General features: G+C 46.5%; 1 protein-coding gene across 1 annotated transcript; it reads right to left on the bottom strand.

Annotated features, from left to right (window-relative positions):
• Positions 1 to 2,702: 2,702 nt before the first annotated feature.
• Positions 2,703 to 12,421, bottom strand: nicn1 (nicolin 1). The gene is made up of 7 exons (XM_087841143.1): positions 12,257 to 12,421; positions 11,732 to 11,881; positions 9,089 to 9,268; positions 5,786 to 5,899; positions 4,513 to 4,581; positions 3,092 to 3,196; positions 2,703 to 2,960 (listed from the first exon to the last, which is right to left on the bottom strand). The coding sequence occupies exons 2-7, from the start codon at positions 11,876 to 11,878 to the stop codon at positions 2,919 to 2,921; spliced, it is 657 nt and encodes a 218-aa protein (XP_087697269.1). The 5' UTR covers positions 11,879 to 11,881; positions 12,257 to 12,421; the 3' UTR covers positions 2,703 to 2,918.
• Positions 12,422 to 13,315: the final 894 nt, after the last annotated feature.

The following is a 13,315-nucleotide window of genomic DNA, read 5'->3' as shown; positions in this document are numbered from 1 at the left end:
TTGTTCTGTCACAAGTGCCGTCTCAGGGCTTCCGAACATCCAGTTGTCTGCAGCATCTGGCCCATATACTGGGCTTCAACATCACCTTACTGCAGGTTGTAGATCTGCCCTCCCCCCTGTGGCTCCGTCACTCTGGTGTTTCTTCATTAATTTGGCCTCCTCCTCCTCAGCATTTGCTCACAGCCTTTCACTTCCTCTCTCTCTGTTTTGTTTCAAGCACGATATTAGTATTTATTATAATTTCTTTATCGTTAAACTCATCAGGTCTGAAAAGTAGAGCCAATGATGGTGTGTCAAAACCCTGCGTTCTTTCTTGCGTCCAGCAGGGGGCGACTCCTCTGTGATTGTGCAGAAGAGGAGAGAACGAGCCTCCTGCTCACTTAAACTCTTTCCTGGTGAGTTTTTGGTCTCAGGCTGTATTTCGAGTCTGACTGAAAGAAACATAAAGTTCATTTTGTGAATTTCAGCCCATCAGAGACAGCAGGGAGGATTATTTGGGGGGATTTACTGTCTCTGCAAAGACACCCAGGAGCCTCCTCTAACACCTCGCTCATTTGTTCCCAACGTTCAAACCACATCGACTGCCTCAGGCCTCCGTCACACTGAAGGCAGACAGCGGGCCTTTCTCCACTCCTCTGAATCCAGCCGTGGAGACCTCAGGTCCTCTGCTGCGCTCTTCTTCTTCTTCCTGCTTTGTGTCTGTTGCAGTTTTCAAACCCCCCTCAGTGAGAAACAAAACCCAACTAGGACAAAGAGCAGGCTGCTGCAGCAAATTAAAACAAGAAGAAGAAAAAACCCCAGCGCTCATGGTCCTGGTTCCAGTCTGCACTGTTGGACAAACCTCCCAAGAACCGCCGCTGTTGTTCTGCTAAAATAAGGCTGCCTTATTGCACAAAGCACCGCAGGGAGTCCAGCCAGCAGCTGCTGCTAAACACAGTCTGTGATATTCCTCCACAAACCTCCAAACTAATATTGTTGTGTAAGGCCTCAGTCATGCACAGCTAACCCTGCAATACACGTTGTTATTGATGTGACGCAACAAGATGTGAAAACATGCAGGCGTTTCTGAAAGCGCGAACTCGCAGGGCTGATTCAGTGTCGCTAATAAAACCTCCAGCGTGTGATTTATGACTTCTGAAAAGTTCTTCCCCAGGTCTCATCAGTCAGGGAAAAATCATCCAAAACTTTCTTCTTCCCCCAAAGTCATTTTTCTCCTGACATCCCTGACTGTGCTCGGCTCTGGATGATGTCACAGAGAGGGGATGTCACTAACTGGGCCCCTCGGGCACAGAAGCTCCACCCACCTGCTGTTCATCTGACCTTCAATTAGAAAATTGGCTTTAAGGGGGCGGAGCTAAAACACTTGAGGGGTTGCACAGGATCAGATGAAGAAGGATTATTTTGAACTGTGAATCATGCAAAGCTGCTCATTGCCCAGCAGCGAGAAACGAGCCGACTCGATCACATCATGACGAGAAGCTGGAAACAGTGAAGAACTTTAATGTTTCCTGAAGTTTATACTGTCAGCGCCGTCCTCACTGACTCAAGTCTGCAGTCGTCCTCAGCTCTCTGAGTAAAGTCGTCCTCACGGGGACTTCAGTAAGCAGCAGGTTTAACTCTTTCGTGGCAGCATTTTTAATTTCTCTTTGCTGATTGGGACCCAATTAATGTAAAAACAAAGAATGACGTGATTTTTTAACCTGATTTTTGTGGCATTATATTGTCCTCATAAGTGGATTCAGGCCCTTGTAGAGCAAAATTTAGTATTTTGGTCAAAATAACCCAAAATGTGATGTCCACACATGTGGACGGCAGGTCCTGGGAGGTTAAGGAGCTCAGAAATGACGCTCTGCTGCCACCAAGTGTCCACAGTGGGCAGTTACACACAGTGCAGTCTCCTGGCCATTCACGCAGCTCGTCACAGCGTTCCCACGCTGTCATGCTCAGTTTTCTCATCATCGCTCTGGTCCAATCATCTTCCTGCCTGCCTTCTGTGAGCCAATCATCTTCTGTTTCCTGTGCTTTGAGTCTTCTCACTGTCAGGCTTCAAACACTCAAACAAATGAAATTTAAGGTCGAACAGGAAACAGTCGTGTGAGCTCAGAATGACACGAAGGCCAAACAAACCTACTGGGCTGACTTCAACATTTTCTACCTGCGTTTATTCGTGTGAACATAAAAAAGAAAGACCTGTTTTTATCAGCAGTGACTCATTTCTATTATCATTCTCATTTCAACAGGTTCGATGATCTTTCTCCAGCTCAGTGGAACCATCAACAAGTTACAGAACTACAGAAAGAACCAAAAACGTTCTTCAGCTGACATCATCACTTCCTGTTCACTCGTTTATGTGAGTGTGAGTCCAGCACAGTGTGGAGCGTTTGGAATATATTAAAATATAAAATAGCGCTATATAAAATATTTTTATTTTTTTATTTTTTATTTTTAGTTGTTTTTAGGTGATTCAATGTTGTTTTATATTGTTTTTGTTTCAATATAGGGCTGTTTTAATTTTATGTTTTATGTGTTTTACTTATTTATTTTGCTGTTTTCTGTTATTCTATTGTTTTAACTTATTTTCTGTAGCACTTTGTTCCTGTGCTGGGTATTTTAAAGTGCTCTATAAATAAAATTGGATTGGATTGGAAATATAAAGAAGAGTTGAGGTTGAAGATGAAATCACACAAACACAGGAGACAATGTATCACTTTATTTTTTTATTAGTGAACGAGTCTTTAATAGATACTTGAAGGAGCCGCAGGTCTTCTTACAGCGAAGACTTAAACTCTGTGACAGCATCGCATCAGGACAGGAAATGACCTCAGCGTGACCCCAGAGATGAGACGTCCTGTCTTTGTCAGCACTTTCTCTTCATGCTGTTACAGCACACACACACACACACACACACCCCAACTTCTTTATGTCAGGGAGAGCAGGCTGATATCGTAGCATCCATCCACCTGCAGCACAGAGAACCACCATCATCTCTGAGAACATGAAAAACGAGCTAACGACCACATGTTATTACATCACCTCCATCATGAACAAACTCGTTACAGGACAGATGAGGCTGACTGTGTGTTTCACTCACATCGAACCGTCCGATGGATGCTGTCGTCTGATTGGTCTGCATCACCTCAGTCAGAGCCCACATCTGCTGGATGCTGGAGGATACGGTCTGCGGGTCGGGGAGGCCCTGAGTGACACACGGGGACACAATCATACCCCCGCAACTTCCTGGATCATATTTAACATTTGAAGCTGAAGCTCTGAAGTAAAGTAACAGAAATCAGAACTCACGTACTCAGTCACATGACCAAACAAAAAAAAACGACCACACGAGCAGCTGAGACGCCAAAAACCCGTGTCATCAGGAAGTAAACGCACTCGCCGGCGTCTCTTTAACCTGCTGGTAATCAGACCGCCTCACAGCGCCACGAGCTGGCGTGCGTCACTGATAAACACCAAAATGCTCTGCTACGGACGTCGGTGATGCGAATTCAATTCAGTTTGATTTATATAACACTGAATCACAGCTACAGTCGCCTCGAGGTGCTTCATATTGTACATTAAATCCTACAATAACACATACAGAGAAAACCCAACAATCATATGACCCCCTATGAGCAGCACTTTGGCAACAGTGGGAAGGAAAAACTCCCTTTTAACAGGAAGAAACCTCCAGCAGAACCAGGCTCAGGGAGGGGCGGGGCCATCTGTTAGACGTGTTTCTGCTGGTTAAGCTGAAGCTGCTGCCGCCGTCTCATCAAAGCTGCCAGACTGCGCTGACAGAGGCGGTGATATAACTTTCCACAGTCACACGAGCGTCTGGGCTTGAGGCGAGGAGTGAGGCGGAGCTGGTTCAGCAATCAGATCAGTATCCTCTGCCTCTGTGCGAAGGAGGCCGAGGACACAGTTTCATATCTCGTCCGGCCCGGGAGCTGGAAAACATCGCCATGGGAAAGGACGGCTTATCTGCAGCCACCGTGACCTGTGACCTGACTCTGGATCAGCAGGAGCAGCTGCCGGTTTACTGCTGCCGCCATCGGTTAGCTTGTTTCTTTAACAGCAATAAAAAAGCTCTGCTCCTGACTCGTTGTTAGCAAACGTGTCACAGAGGTAACCTGTAAGTGAGCTTAGAGGCTCTGAGAGCCTGAGGTCAGCCTGAACACGTTAATCCTTCCTCCTGTTCCAGCTAAGCTAACGTCTCTGTTCAGCTGGATTTGCTTTTTCCCTTTTTAATAGTTTGTTTTTCCGGAGTCACAGACAAAAAACAAGAAAAGCTTCTTTTATTAGGAAGCTTATGAAAACCAAATCAGACACAGACTTGAACAGAGCCCAGAGGAAGACGAGCTGCAGAATAATAAAAGCCTCATTTGCGTTTCAGCCCTGAAGAAGCTGAAATTGAATTTAAGGATGAAAACTGAGAAATGAGCTAATAAAATATGCAGCAAACTCCCATCAGGCTCTCGAAGCTCGGCGCCCTCATGTAGACAGAAACACGGTGCGTACCTCCAGATCAGGGTGCTGGTCAGTGAGGGTCAGGTCAGACAGCCAATCAGAAACCTCCTTCTCTGGGTCCTGGAACAGGAAGAGCGTTTGTTAAACTCTGCAGTCGAGTTTCTGTTACTTTGTTGTTCAGTTGGATCTTCAGTTCTCACTCTGGCTCCACCTGCTGGTGGTTCCACAACAAACCCCAACATCGCCACCCCCACCGACCCAACCTTTTTCACCAGAATCACCACGGCAACTAACACATCACCTATATTCAGGGTGTCGTTAAAATCAGCTGGATGCAATTATTTACAGCATGTTGGGTGGTTTTACCTGTGGAAGGTAAACCAGGTAAACCCGACTTTGAATATCTGATCAGCCAATCACATTCATTCACTGTGCTCGGATCTGCACCTGTCCTTCCTGTGGGACCAGAAGCTTTAATGTTTAAAGGGACCCAGTTTAAAGTGTTTAAACCAAACAGCAGCACTGAGCGCGCTCAGAGACGAAATCATTCATTTACCGCTCTGTGCCAGAAATCACCAGAATAATCTGCATCTTCATCATTTGTCTGATGTACTGTTAGATTTTTATGTTCTTGATAGATTTTATCGCCATTTATCATCTAATAGCGTCTCTGACCGGAGCAGCTGACACTCGCAGGGATCGTTTAATAGCATGTGAGCACCCTCAGAGCCTGAGGAGGAGGCTAAGTGTATAAGCTGTGAGGTGTTCCAGTTCAAATCACGATAGAAGGTGTTGGCACCACTGCTCCACCTCCTCACACATTTCCTTAAATGTGTAAATGTGGTCCGCTGACTGCTGCGGATCTGTGGAGTTCAAACAGGTTTAAACCTTCTGAGAGAGCCGGAGAAAGGCCCTGTGAGCGCAGCTGCTCGGCAGACACAGTGTAAACACAGAGAAGCATTTAGCAGCTAAAGAGCGCCAGGCTGCATCAACAAAACATCCTCCACCTCAACTTCAAATATCGCCCATCTGCCCGTGCTGTGAGGAGCTACTGAAACTTTGAGTCTCCTCCACAGTCATGGTGTTGTGATGCTGGGCTGGAAGAAGCACTGACGTTTCCCTTCAAAGTGACAGCGTGCTGATGTTACCTGAGTGCCTGACAACAGGAAGCACAGGTGAAGCTTAACGGCACCAAATCAGACGCTTCCTACGGCAGCACGCTGATGCTGTGCACATTAACGTGACCTCACTGTGATTAATGTCTCTTTACCTTCCTGCACTCCTGACTCCGCTGCACGTTCGCGACGACATTAGACAAACTCACCGGCTCCGTGTGAGGAAATATTTGAATGTCTTCAAGGCTGAAGGTCAACCAGGCCAAGGACGGCTGCCTCAGGATCAGCCGCACACACGCCACGTGATCCGGCTCCACCTGCATCTGAGGCACGAACCACAGCAGAGGAAAACCGGCTCATCAGAATACATGATCCACTCATCCACCCACCCATCATCCATCCACCAACCCACCCATCATCCATCCATCCACCCACCCAACATCCACCCACCCACCCATCATCCATCCATCCATCTACCCAACATCCATCCACCCACCCATCATCCATCCATCCATCTACCCAACATCCATCCACCCACCCATCATCCATCAACCCACCCATCATCCATCTACCCACCCATCATCCATCTACCCACCCATCATCCCCCCACCCAACATCCATCCACCCACCCACCCATCATCCATCCATCCACCCACCCAACATCCACCCACCCACCCATCCACCCACCCAACATCCATCCATCCATCTACCCAACATCCATCCACCCACCCATCATCCATCAACCCACCCATCATCCCCCCACCCAACATCCATCCACCCACCCACCCATCATCCATCCATCCACCCACCCAACATCCACCCACCCACCCATCCACCCACCCATCATCCATCCATCCATCTACCCAACATCCATCCACCCACCCATCATCCATCTACCCACCCATCATCCATCCACCAACCCATCATCCATCCACCCACCCATCATCCCCCCACCCAACGTCCATCCACCCACCCATCGTCCATCCACCCACCCAACATCCACCCACCCAACATCCATCCATCCACCCACCCAACATCCACCCACCCACCCATCATCCAGCCACCCACCCATCCATCCACCCACCCATCATCCATCCATCCACCCACCCAACATCCATCCACCCACCCACCCACCCACCCATCATCCATCCATCCACCCACCCACCCAACATCCACCCACCCACCCATCCATCCACCCACCCATCATCCATCCATCCACCCATCCACCATCCATCTACCCACCCAACATCCATCCACCCACCCACCCATCATCCATCCATCCACCCACCCATCATCCAGCCACCCACCCATCCAGCCACCCACCCATCATCCATCCATCCACCCACCCAACATCCATCCACCCACCCATCATCCATCCATCCATCCACCCACCCATCATCCATCCACCCACCCATCATCCATCAACCCACCCATCATCCATCCACCCACCCAACATCCATCCATCCACCCATCATCCATCCACCCACTCATCATCCACCCACCCACCCAACATCCATCCACCCACCCATCATCCATCCACCCACCCAAAGGCCTCCCATCCGTGACCACTGGTATAACACAAAATACAAAAACATGGACCAAAGTTGTTGAAGAAGCTGCTGTGATTCTGATCAGAACGTTTTGTCCTTTGAGGTCCCGACGAGGTGCAAAAATCTCTGCAGCAACAGAACACAATGAATCTCCCTCAAGGCTAAATGTGACGAACACTAAACCCATAAGAAGTGACTGAACATAATTTATGCTATCACAGTTACCGTTTAAACTCATCAGCCTCGCAGTGCCGATTGAAGTAAACAAAAATGAAATCTCCATTCACCACCTGGCTCTATTTGCATAGAGAATAAACAGAGGAAATGCAGAATAAGTCACTGTGTATTGTCTCCAAACTTACAAACTTATTGTGAGTTTCTCAGGGAGCCGTCTGGCTCGACGCCACCGCAGCTGAGAGGGAAAACAAACTGGAGCCGGCTGTGGTGGTTTTTATGCCCAGCGGGATACATCGATTTACAGATCTGACGATTGCGGTTAATCCTCCTGTCATTAGCAGAGGCACAGCAGCTCGGTCTGGCAGCACAACAGGCGGCACCGTTTTCTCAACTTCTGCCATCAGAAGCGAGGAGGCAGAGCGGCTAATGAGACGCTGCTCTGCGGCCCGTTTCCTCTCGTTTCTTTACAGAGCTGCTCCTGAATTTTGACCTGCAGGGCCTTTCTAAACCTCTGGTGGGTTGTCACACTGCTTTGTGTAGGGCCACTACCTGTAATACTGCAGGTAACACCTGATCACACCTGGTGTGATTAGTTGGAGAAACATTTTTGCCCCTGGGGTCTCAAACACATCTGGTATAATTCAGACATGTGATATCAGCTTCTCATATATTTGACTTCCTGTCCTGCAGCTGGCTGAGTCATCGCTGTCACTGATCTTTATATCAAAGGGTCAGCGTCAGTGTTTTGGCTAATGCCAATATTACCCTCTCACTAATGAGAGGGTAATATGTAGAGTCTATGGAGACCGACTCTCGGCGCCTCTGCTGGACGGTAGAGGAACTGCAGGTTCATTGATGATGTTTTTCCTGATGTGGGTTTTATTATGAGCTGAGAATTGTCTTATGTCTAAAACTGTGGAGGACAATGATGCATTTTAAACACACACCGTTATCATGTTTACGTCCAGGGAGATGTTTGTTGGACAGAGAGCAGTCATCCTTCGTCACTAAGAGCCCGACGCTGTTCATCACGCCTACTCACAACAGTACTTGAACCCAAACAACCATATTTTTCTAACCCTGAACAGAGTGTGGAAGGTAGAGTAAAAAATCCTGCAGGAAAACGAAACAAGTGCATAGACAGATCAATATGAGCTGTGAGCCTGCAGCCTCCTGCCCTGCAGAGTTTCCAGCTCGCTGAAAACAGACCTCAGCAGCAGATGTCTCAGTTTCTCCTGGTGTCATAAGTGCAGCAGTTTCTTTTAACTAATGGAGGTCATTCCTTAATTATTTAACAATGACCTTGGGATGATATAAAAGAAAACTACTTTTGATGTCAAGGTTCCTCCTCAGCACGCCTGCAGCATTAAAGGTCATCACAACAGGTGTGGCTCTTTGATGCACCGACAGTCTAGAAACTAATGCAACATCATATAAAACTAAAAACAAGTTGAATGAAAAACGTGTGACCTGCAGCGTTCCCTCACAGTCTCAGATACGACCTGCTGTGAAGGTTTGACTGAGAAATCAGATTATTAGGAAACAACCGGTTTATGCATTTTAAGATAAAAAGATATGCCTTTTAAATTGTTTATGATGACATGATGCCAGAATGAGAGGGGTAAAGTTTGAACTCAGAGGAAACGACGTTTTTCTGTACAACAAACTTATCAGATGCTAAACAGGAAACACTGATCATCAAGTGTTGTAAAAAGTTCAGGTTTGTCGTTAAACCGTAGCAGTGACTGAAAAGCCAGATTTGAGGTGAGAGCAGGTGAAGCCCACCTGCGTCCGGTGAATGGTGTAGTAGTCCTGGGAGCCCCCCTCAGTGTGGGGATTGTCCATCAGGGGCAGGTCTCTCACGGCCGTGCACCACTTGGCGGGGGCCTCCTGCTCGGGGTTCCTCCTCAGCAGACGCACCGTCACGTAGGCTGTGTAGGAGTTCTTAAAGGTGACCTCCTCGATCTGGAAGAAACGCAGTGATGCAGGAGAAACATCGGCTCCCATCACAGCACGGATATTTTATATATTTAATTTCTATTTAAAAAAGACTGAAAAGCAGAACTAATGACAGCAGATGTGTTGGATTCAGGACGAATATCAGAAAAAATCTGCAGAAATTTGACCTCCTCGAGGCTCGAGATCACTTTAATTGGAAATATTATTTAATAAGCGCTTCCTTTTAATCTGTGAGTGTATATATTATAAAAACCTTCCACACAGAGAGAAGCTAAACTCCAGAAGCGCTCCTAATTAAATACTCTCAACTTTTCCCTTTAGCCTCCGCGGCTCGCTTCAGCTTGTCCTTCATGTCTTCACACTCACGAGAACAAAAGCTTTGGACGTTAGCTTTATCTGATGTTATAATCTGATTAAAAGAAACATTAAATTGTGACTTGATTTGTATTTTGCATTTCTTGAAATGTGACTGGAACACAGGGCTGCTGACAGGAATAAAAGAAAGTTTCCTGGTGATGTGCTGGATGAAGTGAAACTTCATTAAACCACGCTGGGCCTGGAAGGGAAATGCCTCCCGTCCATTCTGGGTCTTAACCTATTATCTAAGAAACGCTGTATCTGCCAAATCTCTGCATTAAGGCCTAAACGGAGCGCGCAGCTCGCTGCTGAAAACTCCTTTGTGCATTAGTGGCTCCAGGCAGACGCCTTTGAAGCTCGCAGCTTTGAGCTAATGAGGAGTCACTCTGCATTAAAGACGACTTTAAATTAGGACTAAATGCTGAAAAGTGGGTCAGCACCCAAAATGTTTGAAGTCGCTCCCAAGACAGGAGCACAGCTCTCTATTTAAACAAATGCTGTGAGTGCGTGCGCCATCGCTGAGAGGCCCAGATGGAGGGATGTTCTGCTGCTTTCAGGTTTTTAACTTCGCGCTGGGGGCGAAAAGACAACAAACAGAACTTTAGTCACGTTCTTTCTCCAGCAGCAGAAAATTCACTTCCAATAACGAACACAAACAAAGTCAGGCTGCACGTAATAATTACTGTTATTACTATTAGTACTGAATATCTTATTGTGAAATCATGTCATTATTTTGTCTAAGAAATGTGAAAAAACAATAAAAAGCATCTAAGAGTGTCTGGATGCATGTTCAGTAATGCAGGTAATGTGAGAAAGTTGATTGAACAGCCACGGATCAGTATTTAAGGTGTGACTCTCATCATCCACTGGAGCACCGACGGAGAGAAAGACAACTGCTGCCTGAGCAAAAGCCCTTTAACAGACATAACTTACAAAATAAAAGCCTTCTGTTGAGTGTTTTCATTATTTTTATAGATTAATTATTAGCTTCTCTGTCTGCAGCTTTTCTTTTAGCTACAAAAACATCCTTCAGCTCCACTGTGTGTCAGCGCATCATCATCCTTCTTATTCTGGCTGTTGATTGGCTCAGACACCTACTATTATGATCATCATAACTCAATTCAATTTTATTTAGATAGCGCCAAATCACAAAACCCCAACAATCATATGACCCCCTATGAGCAGCACTTTGGCGACAGTGGGAAAGAAAAACTCCCTTTTAACAGGAAGAAACCTCCAGCAGAACCAGGCTCAGGGAGGGGCGGGGCCATCTGCTGTGATTGGTTGGGGTGAGAGAAGGAAGACAGGATAAAGACATGCTGTGGAAGAGAGACAGAGGTTAATAACAGATATGATTCAACACAGAGAGGTCTGTTAATACATAGTGAGTGAAGAAGCAACACTCAATGCATCATGGGAATCCCCGGCAGCCTACATGTATTGCAGCATAACTAAGGGAGGATTCAGGGTCACCTGGTCCAGCCCTAACTATATGCTTTAGCAAAAAGGAAAGTTTGAAGCCTAATCTTGAAAGTAGAGATAGTGTCTGTCTCCTGAATCCAAACTGGAAGCTGGTTCCACAGAAGAGGGGCCTGAAAACTGAAGGTTCTGCCTCCCATTCTACTTTTAAATACTCTAGGAACAACAAGTAGGCCTGCAGAGCGAGAGCGAAGTGCTCTAATAGGGTGATATGGTACTACAAGGTCATTAAGATAAGATGGGGCCTGATTATTTAAGACCTTGTATGTGAGGAGCAGGATTTTGAATTCTGGATTTAACAGGAAGCCAAAACAGGAGAAATCTGCTCTCTCTTTCTAGTCCCTGTCAGGACTCTTGCTGCAGCATTTTGGATTAGCTGAAGGCTTTTCAGTGAGTTTTTAGGACATCCTGATAATAATGAATCACAGTCGTCCAGCCTGGAAGTAATAAATGCATGAACTAGTTTTTCAGCGTCACTCCGAGACAGGATATTTCTAACTTTAGAGATGTTGCACAAATGGAAGAACGCATAGAACTTGATAAAGCCTCAGGGGGATGTCAGACAAAAAACATGGAGGATGCTGTAGGTAACAGATCATGTGAGGCACTCGGGGGCTCTCTGCACTTGCTTACATTAACAGGCTTTCCAAACGGGAGGTTGACGTCCACGACACAGACACCGGAGTGACCCGTGTCTGCTTTGGCATCTCCAATCTGCAGGTAGACCGGAGCTTTGACAGTGAAGTTCACAGGCTTGGTGTCGTCAGGGGTCCCGCTCATCGTCTGGAAGAACAAATGAGAGGTCTGAAGTGAGTGACCTGTCTGCCACACAAGGTGAGTTCCCGCTTCTGTTCTACAGCTGACCTGTTGTTCTGAACGCTTCTTTACGCACCGCACAGCTCGGACAAACTTTAGGGAGGAATAAAGCTAAACCTGGGCCTAGTCCTGCAGTCTAATGAAAGGATCAGGAGGACAGCTGTCAGTGCTGCAGCTGCAGACGTGCGCGCTCTGTCAGCACCACGGACAGCGACGGCACCGCCGCTGGATCCAGTTAGCACGGAGGCTAAAAGCTCCACAGCTAACCGACGGCTGAACACTGTCGGTGATTTCAGGCTAAAACAACCCGAAGCGGACAAGCTCCGCTGCTTGGGGGCTCACCTGTCCGTGTTTCAGGGGGCTCGCAGTCGGCGGAGGTCAGCAGAAAGACGAAGAAAAGGCCCAAATGAACCGCTGAAAGTCGTAGATGTTGACATGCTAAAGAGAATCAGTTTTGCTTCCTGGTTGTCACCATGGCGACCGGGGAAGTCTTAAAGGGCCAGCAGTATGTCAACAAATGGAAACCGTCCCATCAATGGAGCTGAAACCAGAAAATATAAGTTTTTGCTTGAAAAATTATGAAAACTTTTCATTAAGTATCACAAAAGGTGGTGGGTGCCATGATATCAAACTTTCAAAGTAAAAGCTATTGGGTTCTTATAGAAAGACTCGTATACTTTAAAATATTTCATACTTTTCCAAATGTTACTGACAAGAAGTCATCAGGACATTTCAAAAAGTCTCGTTCCTACCCCCCGCCCGCCATTACGCACTCGTCAGCATAAAAGCCTTTGGTTAGTTAGTGGAATTTACAAAAAAAAATCCTTCTGTTGACCGGAAGAGTCTTAAAGGGCCAGCAGCCCTCTGAGCGGCAGCAGTCTCCTCACAGATGAAGCCTGTTGTTCAGTTTATAATAATGTGCAGGGGCAGAACGAAGGTGAGTGTGGGCCCCTTAAAAAGTCCCCCAATCATAAAAAATCATAAACTGAGGTCCTACTGTTTTCATGACAGCTCGACATATCACATCCAGCTTGCCTTATTTCTATTAAATCAAATCATTCTACACCTAACACTTAAAACAAGAGAAAAAAAAAAGAATTACAAAGAAACAAATAAGAAAACCATAAAAAAAAATATTTGAGTCTCCAGTTCTGGTCAGTCTGTGTGATTATAGCCCCGTTTCCTGCTCTTCCTCTTCTGCTGAAGCTCAAAAAAAAAAAAAAAGAAAAGAAAGAAAGAAAGAAGCTCATCTGGTTCAGGGATGAACTGAGCGCTTCTGCATTCTTTGGTTGTAAGAATGCAAAAGGGTAGTTATTTGAGTTCCTGTTGTCTTTACATTACTAAACGCAGTCTGTCCATCCTCCTCTGACCTCTGATGTCAACAAGACATTTCCTCCCAGA

This window comes from Neolamprologus brichardi, chromosome 5 (genome assembly GCF_056152115.1).
Source record: "Neolamprologus brichardi isolate AB-2024 chromosome 5, ASM5615211v1, whole genome shotgun sequence".
Lineage (NCBI taxonomy): Eukaryota > Metazoa > Chordata > Actinopteri > Cichliformes > Cichlidae > Neolamprologus > Neolamprologus brichardi.
The sequence above is the reverse complement of the archived record's forward strand: the minus strand, read 5'-3'. Positions and strand labels throughout refer to the sequence as shown.

Excerpts from the sequence above, each read along its gene's own strand:
- nicn1 (XM_087841143.1), bottom strand. The coding sequence starts at position 11,878 with ATGAGCGGGACCCCTGACGACACCAAGCCTGTGAACTTCACTGTCAAA. Across the intron at positions 5,900-9,088 it reads ACACCATTCACCGGACGCAG|ATGCAGGTGGAGCCGGATCA; the intron begins GTGGGCTTCACC and ends TTCGTGCCTCAG. Across the intron at positions 2,961-3,091 it reads CATCCATCGGACGGTTCGAT|GTGGATGGATGCTACGATAT; the intron begins GTGAGTGAAACA and ends TCTGTGCTGCAG.